This window comes from Colias philodice, chromosome 12 (genome assembly GCF_061535455.1).
Source record: "Colias philodice isolate Cphi_HAF_F1 chromosome 12, ilColPhil1 Martin Lab GWU primary, whole genome shotgun sequence".
NCBI lineage: Eukaryota > Metazoa > Arthropoda > Insecta > Lepidoptera > Pieridae > Colias > Colias philodice.
This window is the reverse complement of record NC_143097.1, coordinates 1376853-1394648: the sequence shown is the minus strand read 5'-3', so window position 1 is coordinate 1394648 and position 17796 is coordinate 1376853. Positions and strand designations below refer to the sequence as shown.

Sequence of the window (17796 nt, the reverse complement as noted above, 5' to 3'; positions counted from 1 at the left end):
TGAGCGAAGTATCTTTACATTTAGAGGGTTGAGTCGAGTCGAGATTTTATAGCACAGAGGCGAAAGTTTGGATTATGATTATGATCTATAGTCTATACTAATATTATCTATATTATAAGTAAAGCTGAAGAGTTTGTTTGTTTCTTTGTTTGAACGCGCTAATCTCAGGAACTACAGGTGTTAGATAGCCCATTTATCGAGGAAGGCTATGACTATAATATATCATCACGCTAAGACCAACAGGAGCGGAGCAATGCGGGAGAAACCGCGGAGCACAGCTAGTAATTGATAAATTTAAATTTTTTTGTTTGTTTGACTCAAGGTATGTTTCCATATCAAAACTTCAATGGATTATGGAAATTTAATTTAGATTTTGCCGACATCGACCTATTACTATTTACTAATTACAATATAATATGTATTAGAATGTATTTTTTTGAATAGTCTAGAATATTGGAATAGTCAGAAACGAGTATATCATTATAAGTAGCACATAAAACTCAGATAACATTATTTACCTACAACGTAATATTAATCCAACGATCATATTACCGAAATGACTGATCTTATATGTGTTCCTTATTGAATGGGTTATCTAATATCTTCCATATCTATATAAGTAAGTACAATAAAGTGCTTCGACAGCGAAGACTAATGGTTTCACTGAACCGATTGAATAACCTTCCATACTCTTCCATTTTATAAAAGCCTTTACTTCTACGCATGCGCTGCTTCATTCTCACCCCTTTGTGGAGGATTTCCCGCCAGTTACATCTCGGCACCCTTGATGGTAGCCATATTATATCATTCGCCTCTATACAAATAAAAAAATTATAAAAAAACCATCTCTGTCCAAACATTTCTTTGAAAATCGTGAAGTGTTCAATTTTTGAGTAATCGGTGTTTCGAAATGCTTCGATCAATATCTTCTGCCTCTAAGTTCATTCACATTACAGTGTGTTACGCGGTGGCCGTTTATATACTAGCCATAATGTGCCATGACGACGAGTCTAATGAACTAGCTTAGATACTAAGATAATAAGACACTAATTAGGACAATAAAATATAGTTAACAATGGCGAACACGGCTCAATTAATTCGGCGACAAAGCTCGCGTGATCTTTACGCACAACGTTCATTAGAAAGAATGGAAATGAAGGAATTAAGGGGGCGTTTAGTTCATCTAGAGAATGGTCAGCCGTTGCGTGCACATGCTATGTATGGAGCGACGAACCAGGCGTTCGAAGACACCAGTCCTAACAGGCAGACATCAGAAACACCGACAAGCAAGGAAAGCTCAGTTGAAGGAAGGGGTGTTTTCAAACCAGAAGGAGATCCGGGGGAACGAGAATCTTGGGACAGTAAGCTGACATTTCTTCTAGCTACAGTTGGATATGCTGTAGGTTTGGGTAATGTGTGGAGATTTCCATATCTAGCTCAGAAGAACGGAGGAGGGGCATTTTTAATACCATACTTTGTTATGTTAGCTATCGAGGGGATACCGATATTTTATCTGGAGTTGGCTATTGGCCAACGTTTGCGAAAGGGTGCAATTGGCGTGTGGCATCAGGTGTCCCCATATTTGGGTGGGATTGGAATAAGTTCCGCGGTGGTTTCCTTCAATGTCGCCTTGTACTACAATTCTATAATAGCCTGGTGCCTGTTCTATTTCGCTCAGAGCTTCCAAGCAGAATTGCCGTGGTCGGAATGCCCGAAGAAATATTTCAGTAATGGATCGTATACAACTGAACCAGAATGCGCTGTAAGTATACCCCATTAAAAAAAATCCTATATAAAATTACGGGTGATGATACTCAATACAATTTATGACAGTAATGTACGAATGTTTAGGTATTTAAGGACGTTTTCAATTTCACATTGTACCATACGTTACAAAAAAGCCAAAACTGTATTTCCAAAACTAGTTAAACAACCAGAGAAAATCTATAGCGACTAAACGACAGAAGAATGGAAGGTCATCGCTGGCCATGAGCTTTGGAAATGTACTCTATGAATGAGGCTCTACGACGCAATTGCTCTATATGTATCTCGTATAGCCAACTAGTTTATTATCCGTTTAATTAACTAGGCTCTTAATTAAATTGCTGATTAAGCTATTTGACTTCAATATAATATGTGCATATATTATAGTACAGTCGCCTTCAATATACATATATATCGAAAAAAAAAAACAACTCTCAAGATGCTTGATAATTCTTTTGTGATGTAACTATCACACGATCGTAAAACTCAAGGGATTTCAATATTAATACTACACAATAAATGCTTTTTGAATTAAAATATACATACTTATATAATATAAAAGAAAGTCTGTATGTTCCAACACTTATAACTCGAGTTCTACTGAACCAATTTTCATGGTTTTAGATTCGTTGGATTTGTCTCCGTCCAGAATAGAAGAATAAATCATAAAAACAACAAAAACTAGACGAATAAATATTTTCCCAAAATTTTGATTTTCGTACATGTCAATCATTAGTTGTCAATCCTGTTAAATACGGAAAATAATGTTTGACATTCATGCGTTCAAAAATGTATTATGTGTAAAATAATAAAAAATTAAAAAGGGTGAATAAATATTGTTTCTATTTATTTTAAAATCAATTATTAAAAAGTGCAATAAAAGCAGATACATAAAAATTCCTCAAATGTTTGTGTTTACGCGTGTTTTCAGAAATTAATAAGGTATTTTTGGTGGGGAAACTAACCAAGAAGTTTAGTTCGAATTAAAAAAATTCTATAAAAATGTAAAAATTCTGACAATTATTTGTTGCGATTTCGTCGACTGCGTCAACAATATTGCTATCAAATTGCTATAAACAAGCTAAATTGCGTTTTGAAGATGGATGTACTATTTATGCGATGCAATTAGCACAGAAGAAGGTGCAGAAAATGTTGGTCTATTGATTATTTTACCGGCGACATACACAGGTAGCCCAAGTGAATATGCGCAAGATGCAATGACATAATAATATGTTCGTCATTATGGTCGGCCAGATTTATTCATTACATTTATATGTATGTAATCCGAAATGGATGGAAATTATTCAACTGCTGCTTCCCGGACAAATATCAAGTGATCGGCACGACATCACCACAAGTGTTTTCAAGCAAAAAATACGATCACTGATGAGTTACATTAATGGAACACATCTTTGGGATTATTCAATGATGGATGTATTCAATCGAATGACAACAATCTGGCTTGCAGCATGCACACATTTTAATTTGGTTAGTCGAAAGGATTCGGGCAGATAAAATATATGCGTGTGCGGGGATTGCTAATCCTGAAACCGATCTAGACCGACATAACGTTGTTATCACGAATATCATTCATGGACCGTGTGACACCATCAACCACCAATCACCATGCATGGTTGACAGTGAGTGTACCAAAAGGTATCCACGAAAATTGATGGCAGAGACCATCACAGGCAACGATGGTTACCCACTGTATCAGCGTCGATCGCCCAATGATAATGGTAAAATTATTATCACAACTAAAGTGAAACGAAACGATGGCGTGGTCGATAACAGTTAAAGAATGAAAAGAGTTAGACCTCATTCGCACGAGAGTTAAAAAAGCGTTGCGTTAAAACCCGGCGTTGGCGCTTTTTAAACGTTCTCTCTGTGGTTGTTCATACTAACGCTTTAAAATCACTCATGTCTCGTCTCTGGCTTCAGTAAGACGTGGAAATGGTTTCTGCTAAAATAATTACGTAATGTCAGTTGCGTAATATCTTTATGATATTTATATTATTATATTTGCTTAGAATTCCTCGGAAAGTTTGTTCTTAATAAACCACTTGTAGGTACCTACTTAGGTATTTGTTCAAACTCGTCATCGATAAACATGTTACTTAAAGGAATATGATAAAAATACCTACTGTTTTAATTTTTATATGTTAGGTATATTTGAAAGAAAGAAAGAAAGAAAGATTGGCACTAGCGATTTGTGTAATTAAAAGACGAAAAAGAAAACAAAAGGCATTCTGGGTACATCCTCTGAATGAACAGAGATACTTAAAAGGGCAGTTTGTGACACTGTACGAAGAGTTAAGGCAATACCCCGGAATTTTTTTAATTATTTTCAAATGTCTATAACGATTTTGAATACAGGAACGGACGAGACTCCACATCTATAATTAATAGTTCGGGATCAACAATCCACGACATCGTATCGATTTTCTGATGATTATAAGCACAACAAACACGTGCTACCGCTGAGCGAGCGTGCGGCATACTGAACGCAGCGCCGGCGCTTTTTTAGCGCTCGTCTGAATAATAGTAAGAAGTTTCCTATGGTCTATTTTATTTAACGCCCAACGCCGAGCGTTGAAAATAGAACACTGCGCGATAAAAAAGCGTCGCGCTTTAAAAGCGCTGACGTGTGAACATATACTTGGGAATGCATTTGTTCTATTTGGACGCTTTTTTAACGGACGTTAAAAAAGCTCTCGTGTGAATGAGGTCTTAATCCATGCTGCACAAATTATTAAAATTCAGTCATTTTTCTCTGAGACGTGTTTGAAGTAATAAAATAAAATACTATTACATATCAATCCATATAAATATTTATTTTGTATCATTGTATTACGTTCATCAAAGCCTAAATTAGTTCAGCTAAAAGGTAACACAACATTCATTGACAGGGCGGTGCAAAGTTCGCCGGGACAGCTAGTACTTATATAAAATGATGCGCAAACTTAATAGCAGAAGGGTTTAGTTTATTACATAATATATATTATGTATCCCTTACTAAGTTAATCACTACAGCTACATAATATAAAACAAAGTCGCTTTCTCTGTCCCTATGTAAATATTTAAAACTACGCGACGGATTTTGATGCGTTTTTTTAATAGATAGAGTGATTCAAGAGGACGGTTTTAGTAAATAATTTATAAAGTAGACAAAGGGGGCGATGCCGCGGGCGGAAAGCTAGTCTACTATATATATATATCACAGATAACAGAAACTAAAGGATATATATCTACTATAATGAGAGATACATATTATATGAACATACATCTTCGGTATTAGCTACCTATGTACTTACATTGTTAACTTGCTTATACACATGTTTAATTACCGGTTTAAGTTTACTTTGTGAAAACTACAAGTACAATAAATACTACGTATGCATTGTTCCTAAAAGTTTTCAAGTAGGTAGCTATTATCTATATATATTTTAGATTTTGGAAGAGCTGCTCTTATATCGATCTAGATACGTCACCTGGTGGTTCAAATGACCCATACATTTTTCAACATGTGCCTGTAGTCTATAAACAATTTGTTGTGTGTAATATTCCTTTTCCTTGCTATAATTTGATGATACCTATCAGAACCAAACCAAAATAAAAAGGGTAGAAACATATTCAATTTTGTATTGCAATGGACAAACACTGCACATAATATAGCTTTACAAAATTCATTAATCTCCATTGTTGCCGATCCACTACGAAATATATCATTGTCAATTTATGTTTAATTTGTAGCTTGCCTGAAACTGAATTTAATTACATTTGATGCCAAATCAAACAAATACCTGAACAACAACGTGAAATTTAGATATTTCAATTTGGTTTTTTATTTTACAGTCTATTCTTATCTCTAAATGTATTATCTCTAAATAAATCTCATAAAAGACGAGTAATAATAATATCATATTTCCTTGAATCTACAAAAGTCTTCGAGCGGAATAAACGACCTCGTCAAAGATGTTTAATTAAGGGAAAATATTGTGAAGTGGTGTTAACAATTATCCTTCTGTTATTAATCACTTAAATTCAATCGACCGTATTTTATAGAGGTTCAGACAACAGAGCTTAAGTTCTGTAGAAAGTTTATTCATTAATATAATAACTTTATAACATGCTGATATTAGGGACTAAAACAGGCCTGGGGCCGTATTATGACCTCATAAATATTTCCAGACAATTTACGCCGTGAATTGAACTGACAGGAAAATTATGATCTCAATAACCAGCAATGGTTATTTATGTAGGCTGTAAGTAGGTAAACATGATATAATGAGGCTTAGCAATTTCTTTCAAATGAAATGATGCTTGATAAGTGATATAAGACAGTCAATAATAGTGAATGTGCCTACACGTTTGCATATTTTGTACTTATTAAAAAGAATAAATAAGGGAAACTGCTTCCAGAATCATATTATACGTAAGTTTTACACGCGTAACGAAATTTATCTGTTTCGGTTCGATGTACCATGCGCTATTTGTCTTGAAATATTCAGATTTCATGTAATGCGATTACAAAATAATATAATAGAACCCTGAAGACGGGAGACCTCTTCTTTCTACATAAAACAAACAAAAGATTCAATAATAATTATTCTTATATCCTTATTTTGTTATAATTATTATCACATTAGGGATTAAGATTAACCAATACCCGCATAACAATCAAGTTAAGTCGCAGCGTAAATAGCTTACCGTTATCATTTTCTAAGGAGATTGACTTTGATGAGGTATGCTAGGCTTTGTCAAGATATTAACGTATGTGCCTGTAACGTACCTATACCTAATTGAACTTTAATTGAAATGGGGCTACTATGATATTCTATAGGCTCTATTGTTTTGTGGAGTAAATATAATTAAACAAATAGTATGATATGATATGAAATATTCATCAAGGCTAATTTTAAGTATAGCTACTGGATATTTGTGGTTTTTACATAGGTATTTAATATGTTTACGTTTTATTAGTTTTTTTGAAGATCTACTTTTTATGTTAAAATAGAGATAGTGATAAATATAGTCTTTTATTGCCGAATAACCTTATAGTTACCTATATTATCTATTTGTATGAAAATTTCGTTAACATTTCGTCTGAAGAGTCCTATATAAGGCTATCAAAGTATAATAATATAAGCTCTACAGATGATTATTTAGTGATTTTCTCTTTGGCTCACGCTCGCCGATATTAAACTGAAAATCTATAAAATCTTTTCTACATACATCTTTTCGATAAACAGCCAACTTTAATCAAAAATAGATCACACGTCTCAAGTTATTAGAAATACATGATAAACATGTTCAAAGGGTGATATTAAAAAGTTTCTTATGTAAGTTACCTATAGAATGGAAACTTTACGGTGTTCTGTGTCGTAAGTTTTATGAAAAGGTACAGGGTTATAATATAATCCCGGCTCACAATTTTGCTGCCGAGAAGTTTGTCCCTTTTTAATGTCCTGTAAGTTTTCTTAGGATAAATGGAGGAAGGTTTTCGACTTGATTCATTGATTCAAAATTATATTATTATACCTTTTATGGGTGGTGCTTATGTCTACACGTACATACAAAAACCCAAAAAATTGTTTATCATGATAATAATTATGCTAGATTGTAGTTATTACGAGATTTTACGTAATCAGAAACACAAATATTTATTGGAAATAATACTCATACTTATTAAGTTATTAGTTCCATGAGATAAATAAAAGGCGACAACAGATTGGAGACATCTTGACATCTGTTGACGCCGCTGTATTGGTGAATTGATTACCTCTAGTCGATCCACTCGCTCGTTTGTCCATTTTCATGTAGAAAAAGAAACGACATTAATAGAATGAACTTTCCCAAAGTAGATTTTTTTGTAAAAAAATGAATGTCGATAAAATATCAAAAATTAAAAGCATAATTCAAACAATTTTTTTTTAATTTGAGAACGATAATTACAAGCGCATAGTGTATTTATTTGGTCATCCAAGTACCTAGGTATTATGGTCAATGGTCATGTACCTACCGAAATTTTGTTACTATTATTTTGTGACTGAAAAATACTCGACGGCAGACCTAAAAATCTAACAATACCTAATTTCTGTATTCAAAAAATATACGCAAATGAATCCTTTGAATTCAATACTTCGCTTGATGAACTAGCTAAAAACAATGGATTTTCTCTTTTTTATAATTTAAATCTGAATATTGACGAGATAGCACTGCCATAATAATAAAAAAGAATAAACCACAAAAGGAGCTTCTGTGTTGCAAAATATGAAAATTAATTAATATCGGAACATCTGGTACCGTTATTGATTCGTTGAAACATGTTGCGGATTTACGTTATGTAAGTGTTAATTTTGTTTAAATTGATTTTTTTCTATGTAAATAATGATTGTATAACTATGTAGAAGTAAAATGATGTAGTGATATAACATGGTTTGTTGTTATTTGTTTTATGTTATTTGAAATTAGATGGTAAAGTTATTTTTCTAAATACACATAAAAATATAATTATATGTTTAAGTGTATATCTAGGTATGTACTTCAATAGCCCTATTAAACTAAGTCTTGGTTCTGTAAATTGATAAAAATATATTGAAAAGGGTCGAATCTAAAACGAAATCGGCAAAAAGTTTTGTCCTTTCACAAAGTACTTGATTCATATTAACTAGCCTACTTAGGGCTTATTTTTAAAGGTTTAACAAAGTTCTAAAAGGCTTCATAAATGGACGGAAACTTTGCAACTTAACGCCTGATTGGAGATATAAATTGAAAACTTTGACGTAACTTTAGTAAAAATTGTCGATAACTTTTTTCTGGTAGCACTTTTTATAGCCTTGATTGGAAATATTTTTTTCCTGTTTTAAAATAGCTCGTCATATTTCTGGAATGGTCGTAGATTGAGTTGTAAAAATATAGTTCAGATTTAGTTACGTAAAATTGAATGAAATTATATCTTTGGCATATTATGATATATTATGTAATTAGATATAAGTTACATATTATGTAAAATTGAATTGTATTATTGACATGATTTTAAAAGAGCAACTATGGAGTTTCTTGCCGGTTCTCCTCCATAGATACTGCTTTCCAAATCGGTGGTAAATGTTAAAATATGTAATGACGATTCGAAATTGCTTCTAAAAGAAGTCTAAGTGAATAAATAAATGTTTGAGTTTGAGTTTATATGTTGCACATATTTATTAGCATGATTTTTTTCGCGATATTATCTTAAACAGAGAAGTAAAAATGAATTTCGAACCGATAATTATTAACGTATTACGATGATATTCTTCACTGTTCTTTTGTAAAATTGCACATAGGCTTTAATTAAAAACTCTACTTAAAATATCTTAAATCTTTATATTTGAAATTATTTTGGCGAAAGGCCAAGGTTTGTTTCAATTACAAAGACTTGAATCTACAAACGGAGACGGCTTTATACTACGGCGTAGAACAAGCAGTATTCATCTGCTACGAATAGGGCTACGAGTGGGTCTACGAATCCTTTATCCTGAAAAGGGTTGTAGGTATAAAGATAAAATTAGATTTATTGTGAGTCTTAATTTAATTCGGCTTTATTTTAATGTTTAAATAAGTAAATGGTTATTTGATAATTTATGAAATAGGTACCTACGTATTAAAGATTTCCAAATTCAATGGTTTTTATTCGCTAGAAAGTTAACTGAGTTTATTTTTGACGACATTGCTTTATAGTTTATGAAATTTTTCAGTTTAATAAAGTAATCGTGATTTTTGCTGAATACGGCTTGACCCTTTCGTATTTATTATTTTATTGTTATTCAAATATATTATTTCATGTACCTATCTTTTTACAATATGACCTTAGGTTTAATGTTACATTTAAATATTATAATTTTGCAAGCGCTATTATAATAATTAATAACCTTTTCAAAGCCTTATAATAAATGTGAAATTAAAAAGAAGAAAGAGATTAAAAAGACGGCCCGTAGCCGTTATTTATTTTTATGGTTATTTCATTCGATTTCATTTAAATAAATTTTTAATCGAATTTGCTTAGAAAATGAGAGTTTTGAAACCTTTAAGAATCGCTGAATTTACTATTACTTCGTAAAATAAGCAATAAAGGATTTTTTTATTAGATATAATTATCATACGAAATTACAATAATTCTTTTTAAAATATTTTCTAAAGCGTGCACACTATATTTTATGTTCATAATTCTAATAATTATTAATATTATGTTTTTAAGCTATTGCATAGCTATTAGCTTCTATCGTGGGCCTTGAGCGCGGGGACCGAATCCAGAAATTGCGTAACGAAAAACCTCACGCTCCCCACTCCAACGGGCGCGGAGGTGTGGCTTGAAGGCATGCAATAGCTTTACCGCGGCAGTCCCCGAGTGCCACACGTCTTTTTTTAGTTTGTAACGTATTATATTTTGAAAGAAAATTGATAAAAGATTTGATCCATATTCTATTTCAGCTTTCAATAGAGGCTATACGATAATACGAATAAAAAGATTAAGTACTATCCGAAATCATCTCGGAAGTAGTTGCCTTAATTTATATTAATAATATCTTATCATTTTGAAGTTTTATTACGTGGGTTAATCTTCTATATCTATTATATATCGGTATAGTAAAAATAAAATTTATAAAATATATTTTTAGATGGTAATCTTGCAAACTCAATTTTCAAGCAGATATTGGATTTATTTTCACTACTAACAGTACTAATACATATAATTCAAATTCAAATTATATTTATTTGCAATAATGTAGTGGTATATGGGTATCAAATGCTTTCTAAGAATAACTCAAAAATTATGTGATGTTGTTCTAAATAATTGTGGTCAGTCACGTAAAGGAAAGCTTATTTTTAAAAAAGGTTTTTAGCTTAACTTTATGTTTATCATTATGTAATTATTAATTCTCAGCCAAGTTTGAAATACGATTTGAATTAACCTTTAACTATTTTAAGCGCGAATTAATAAATACTTACTTTAAAATAAATGAAACTTGGATTGACCTTCTTGAAAAACGTTAAGGTTATAGCAAAAATAAAGTTATAGTCTCTACATCTATAAATAACGATTAACGATGCAGGAAGTCTAACAGATGGCACGAGGAATAATAGCTTATTTCTAAATAGGAATGAGTAGGAGTATTGTTCTATAAGTGGCGAGTGGCAGCCCTAGTATAAAGCGTGGGCGTTACGAATATTGATCGTCATTAGGGCTGCTGTAGAGAATCTATTAAAGGTGTTGAATCTGTTACCGGTTTATCATAATAGTCGTGTCTTGTTAGTTAATGATCACAACTATAGTTAGACGGCATTCCGGGGCGGAATAATTAATAAAGTTATCACAGAAGCGGGGTTAACATAATATGTACCTACATAATGACGTATTTAAAACTACAGGTCTGCCCCGGCTTCGCCCGTGGTACATATTTCGCAATAAAAGGTAGCCTATGTCCTTTCTCGGGTATCAAAATATCTCCATACCAAATTTCATGCAAATTGGTTCAGTAGTTTAGGCGTGATTGAGTAACAGACAGACAGACAGAGTTACTTTCGCATTTATAATATTAGTATGGATTAAATTAAGAAAACGAAGGGAATCAATAGGGAATGGTAAATAAATTTAATAACTTATGCTACTAGTTTTATCAACTATAGTTTTAGATACACAGGTATTACTTAGTATGGATTGTTGTTAAAATAAATCATGCCTCCAAATGTTTCATAAGATTTTAGTATCAAACATAAACTCCCCACTGTGATATTTGCCTAAATTTTAAGCATTTCATTCGAATTTTTGAAAAAGGGTGGTAGGTAGTAGAGGAAATCCATGTGTGAAGCTAGTAGGGAATGCTTCGAACTGGGTCACGTTAACACTAGCGTGGCGTTGTTAATTGGGAATGTGTCATTGCAGTTCGAATGATGGATTATGAGGGACGTACATAAACTATTATTTTCTTTCATGTTGGAAGCTATTAGAAACCTACGTATAAGTTAACATGTTGTTTTTTGTACTACAAATTGATATAATATGTTTGTGACAATATAGAAATTATATTCAGTTAATTGTAGATATAGCAATATCATAATTATGATTGATCGAGATGAATAATTTAAATTAAATTAATTGCGTGTGCTTTCATTCTGATAATTTATTCATTGAAATGTGTCAAGGTGAGATTCAGTTTTGTTCATTTGGCACTATAAATAGAAATAAGCGGAGGTATTATTGTGATCGGTTGTTTGCGACTTTTTATTTCCCTGTTTGGACTTACCCAGAATTTTACGCTAAAGAGGGTTGTTAACTTTTAGGCATATTATCTAAATTACGATGACTTAATGATATATCTTTTGTTGCAGCTGAGCAGTCCTACCCAATATTTCTGGTACCGGACCACATTACAAGTATCGGAGGATATCAATTACCCAGAAACCTTTAATTATAAAATCGCCCTTGCCCTTATTATAGCCTGGATCTTAGTATACATGTGCATGATCAAAGGAATTGCATCTTCAGGCAAAGTCGTATACGTCACCGCCACGTTCCCCTATATAGTCCTGGTGATCTTCTTCTTCAGAGGGATTACTTTAAAAGGAATGGGAGATGGCTTGATACATTTATTTACACCCAAATGGCACAAGATTCTAGATCCCGTTGTTTGGCTAGAAGCGGGAACACAGATATTCTTCTCTTTAGGCTTGGCGTTTGGAGGCCTGATTGCCTTCAGCTCGTACAACCCCGTCGACAATAACTGCTACAGAGATGCTATTATGGTATCTATGACTAACTGCTTAACGTCTATGTTCGCTGGCATCGTTGTGTTCTCAATTATTGGGTTCAAAGCGACTATGATCTATGAGAAATGTTTAGGAACAAGGAACGAGACGCTTCTAGAAATTTTTGGACCAGCATATACGAGTATGGTAATCCCAGAACCGGGAACAAACGTGACGATTGAACTGAATGGAAATTTAACGCATTTAATCATGCCACATTTGCCGGAGTGTGATTTACAGAAGGAATTAGATAATGTAAGTTATTACTTATAACATAATTCAACATTTACTTTACCCTATATAATATTTGGTTGCATCTAAATCCGGTTTATAGCTTCATTTCCGCAGCTTGGACGTCAGCCAAAGTGGAACTTTATTGAAATATTCCGTGCACGCTTGAGCTAAATAATAACACATATTATTGCAGAACTAGTGTAACGATTTCCTGATCCTTCCGATCCGAGTATTTTCGGATTTATTTAATAAAATAATGTATGAGAAAATCACATTTGATCCTTGTTATGAATATCTATTTTGTTATGAATAACTAGTTTTTACTTACAATATAATAATATTATTTAAAATATTTTTAACTTGGTTCTATGCTTCATTATCAAGTACATTCAATTACAATTGCTTACTTAATAAGCCTATTAATGGAAATATCATTCAATTCTTACGATGAATTTAAAATATGAAGGCGAAACTAACCTGAAATGAAAACAGACCCTCACAAAAAATATTTTCGACGAACCCAAAATACGAAAGCACTCAACTACAATAAACATTTTTCCATTTGCAGACAGCATCTGGCACCGGCCTCGCGTTCATAATTTTCACGGAAGCGATAAACCAATTTCCTGGCGCGCAATTTTGGTCCGTTTTATTTTTTTTAATGCTCTTCACTTTGGGCATAGACTCACAATTTGGAACATTAGAGGGTGTGGTGACATCGATCGTGGATATGAAGCTATTCCCGAATCTGAGGAAGGAATATTTGACAGGCGGCATATGCCTGTTATGTTGTTTATTATCAATGGGGTTCGCACATGGTGCTGGCAGCTATATTTTTCTATTGTTCGATATGTATAGCGGTAACTTCCCGCTGCTGATCATAGCGCTGTTTGAATGCATTGGAATTTCTTACGTTTATGGAGTTAAGAGGTAAGTGATAAGTTATTTTTTAACTATTTTTTCTTTTTCAATTAATATTTTATATTCTTTACATTTGATAGAATCAATTTATTATTAAATGGTTAAATAAAATATAATTTGGAATGTGTATCTGTAAATATTTTGTATCTACTCATTATAATTAGGTAATCTGATATAATTTTAAAAACATATTTCATTAATGAATCTCATCAAATAATGGTCTACATATTTCAATATAATTACAGATAAAGTTAGGTTTAGAGGAACATGTAGGTATGTAACTAGGCTGCTAGTTACATTAATTACAAATTTTCAAAGGAAACGTAATAAACAGAACTCTATCTTAATACTATTATAAAGGCGAAAGTTTGTAAGTATGGATGTATGGATGTTTGTTACTCTTTCACGTAAAAACTACTAAACCGATTACAATGAAATTTAGCACACATATAGAGGGTAACTTGGATTAACACATAGGATAGGTTTTATCCCGGAAATCCCACGGGAACGGGAACTATGCGGGTTTTCCTTTGAAAACGCGGGCGAAGCCGCGGGCGGAAATCTAGTTGATAATAAAAGAGCATACTAAATAGTCTTGTATGCTCAGTCAGTTCTGAATAATCCAGCAAAATTGTTTTTCCTTTCAACCATTTCGTGGGTGTTCATATACTGCATTTGAATTCTGCTTGCGTTTTATGTCAGCGTGGGTTGTCACTAAAGGTCAAAGGGTGCCATTCAATTACATTTTAGTAAACACAGTTTGCATTTCGATAAAATGCCAATTAATATTTGTCTATTTAAATATATCTCGATACAAATATTTTAGACATAATGTTTGCTTTATATAACACATATTATTTAAATTTACGTATTTTAAGTCATAGGTATTTTATACTCATATATATTTTTTATAAATGTATTAATTCTCGTTTATTTTTATTTTATTAAAAACAATTATTGTAATATTTAAATTAAAAATACTAACAGAAGGTACGAGAGAGCATTGCGGTCTATGAAATCAATAAAGATTACTTGCTACGGCGTAAACTCTACGCCGTAGAGTCGTAGTACGTTCGTCTAAATCCATACTAATATTATAAATGCGAAAGTAACTCTGTCTGTCTGTCTGTTACTCAATCACGCCTAAACTACTAAACCAATTTTCATGAAATTTGGTATGGAGATATTTTGATACCCGAGAAAGGACATAGGCTACTTTTTATCCCGGGAAAATGACGAAATCCCGGAAATCCCACGGGAACGGGAACTATGCGGGTTTTCCTTTGAAAACGCGGGCGAAAAGCTAGTTATTTATAAATATTGTTTTTTAGATAAGTTTTAAGTAAACGTAGTCTTAACCTAAATTTAATGATACATGTACTAAAAGAATAACGCACAAAAAATAAATAAACATAAAGGATTACCCCGAAAGCTCTATAAGCTGCTTTAAAGAATGATAAATAAAAGTATTTATCCTTATTGGATTTTCAATCAATCGTAGTCTTAACGTGAAAATGTTTTCATGTAAAAATGACAAAGAATAACAGCCAACATAAGCCCTCGCAATGAAAGAAACAAATCTTTTTTATCCATTTGCGTAGATGTTAGCTATAAGTCATAAGTGCGAGGGAGATAGCACGATAGATCAACCGAAATGTGTGTTGTACATTCCAATAAGGTTCTGAATAATTATACTTTTTTTATCTTAACCTTACTTCCTCCTAATAATATACATATAAGTGAAAGTTATTAGAAAATGTATATTTGTTCCTCATTCACGCGAAAACCACTGAACGGATTTTGATGGTACCTACTTGTCAGTGATAGCTGTTACCAGAATAACATATAAGCTATATAACTAATTAATTAGATGATATCAATGACAGTTGTGGTTTTAACAATTTAGTTATACATACATACCTACCTATACTTCTTTTATAATTTTCAATACATATTAGTATAAAACAGCAAACACCCACGCAACAAAAATACAATATTGCTGATAAGTTTCAATCTTCGAATAGTAGATATTGACCCATACCCGTATTACCCGTTTATTCTTCTGTACAGCGACCAATACAGTGACCTATATACTTATTCTAAGCCTCAACCATTATTCCGTAGATTTGCTGACGACATAGAGGCAATGACGGGCCAGCGACCAGGCATATATTGGCTGATTTGCTGGAAGTACCTTTCCCCTCTAGCCATGATATCGATCCTGATCTCCTCCTTTGCGGAGTTAGCTGTGGAGGGTTCCGGGTATGATGCCTGGATCAGCTCTGAAGGCGACACTGTCAGGAAACCTTGGCCGATCTGGGCCATTCTATTGGTATTGGTCCTCGTTTTGGCTTCTGTTCTGTGGATTCCTGGATTGGCAATTTGCAGGTATGTTAATGCGCGACTATTAAATTCGCATTTTATAGGTATTTTCATATTAAAAAAAAATTTAAACATTCTAAGGTAGTGTGTTGCACACCACACGCAATAACCATTTATTTTAATTATTTTCACCAACTAATTTAGTCTAGGTAGTAAGATTTTCCGCAACACATAGGAAACCAAGTCTTAGCTTATCTTATCATGAATGTTTTTTTAATTGCATAAAAAATAGGGCATTTAGTGATTGCTTAGATACTGTCGTATTCACAAGAAGATAGTAAAAATAAAAATCAAATTTATTTGCATACAATATATTTATTCCAACAATCCTAACATTCCAGATACTTCGGTATACCAGTAATAGAAGACGAGGAACGCGCTTGGTTCCCTGCAGAAGATCTTCGCGACTTCCACGGCATAGAACCTCATCCAGTCTCCAAGCTGGAGACCCTGCTATTCTGCACCAGACCAGACGGCACTGAAGGCTGCTGCTGGCCAGGCTGCTGCGAAACCGATGATGAGGAATAGGTACTTGGGTATCACGTAAAATGTGCGCACAAAGGTTTCGATTAGTGTAGCTCTAAGTTGAATTCAATATGTAGCACAATAATGAAATGCTAGGAAATTGGATGATCTTATGATAGACATATTGTATATCTATTAAAACTATGTAAAGTAAAAGTACCTACATAGGTACTTACTACAGAAAATTATCAAAAAGTCGTCTTCAAAATGCATCGTAAAGATCGTAAGATAGCTAAAATGTTGGCCTATGACAATAAACAATAATATACATACTTACTAATAACTCGTGAAAATTTGGTTAAGAGGAAGAAAGAAAACGAGAAGAAGGCATCGAAATAGCATATTATACGGTGAAAGACAGGAAAGTACACATTTTACTTCCTGTAGGTACCTAGCTATCGTTTATCTTGGAAAGTGATTCTTTATAATTCATATCCAACGTACTTTGATTCACATATCGTTAATTCTATTACTAGATATTATTTATCAAGACAACTTTGAGAAGGCCAAGACTTCTGCCCTTCTAAGTGCACATAATAATCGTACAAAACTACGAACACATTATTATCGATAATGTGTGCGTCTTTCATAAAGTATAGATATTTTAAAAAATTGTTTTATACAGAATATCTTCATCTGTAATTTTTTGAAAATATGTTTTAGTATGAATTGTAGCATTCTAAATAATTTACATTTTTGTGAATTTACATAATTTAATGAGAGGAAACATATGACAATAATTTTAATAAACATACTGTTGTTGTTGTTTACTTATTTAAAGTAATACTACAATAATTATTATCAATAGTTGTGTATTCTACATATATTGAAAACTTGTTTTTGAAAATCTTTTTACAGAAAAATAATTATAATTTAACTATATCAACCTACTTAACTGTTACAAAGATAATTTTTGATATTCTTATATTTACTCTTGTTTAATTAATGTTAACGATGAATCTAATTTTATGATTTATAACATCATGACAAAGTTTTAACTGGTACATTTTTAAATAAAATAATTATAAATTTAGCGAGACAATACTTGTAAGGTGAAGACAATACTTTATGATAATAAAAAATAAATATCGAATAATTAACTTTTACAATAAGTTTACAGTTGTTATTGTGGTTTTTAGGGTTCCGTAGCCAAAATGGCAAAAACGGAACCCTTATAGTTTCGTC

At 32.5% G+C, this 17796-nt stretch overlaps 1 protein-coding gene across 1 annotated transcript; it reads left to right on the top strand.

The window, feature by feature from the left end:
• The first annotated feature begins 934 nt into the window (after positions 1-934).
• On the top strand, positions 935-17020 carry LOC149483765 (sodium-dependent neutral amino acid transporter B(0)AT3). Its single transcript, XM_089701290.1, has 5 exons — positions 935-1762; positions 12133-12804; positions 13352-13713; positions 15829-16092; positions 16428-17020. The coding sequence occupies exons 1-5, from the start codon at positions 1076-1078 to the stop codon at positions 16612-16614; spliced, it is 2172 nt and encodes a 723-aa protein (XP_089557416.1). The 5' UTR covers positions 935-1075; the 3' UTR covers positions 16615-17020.
• Positions 17021-17796: the final 776 nt, after the last annotated feature.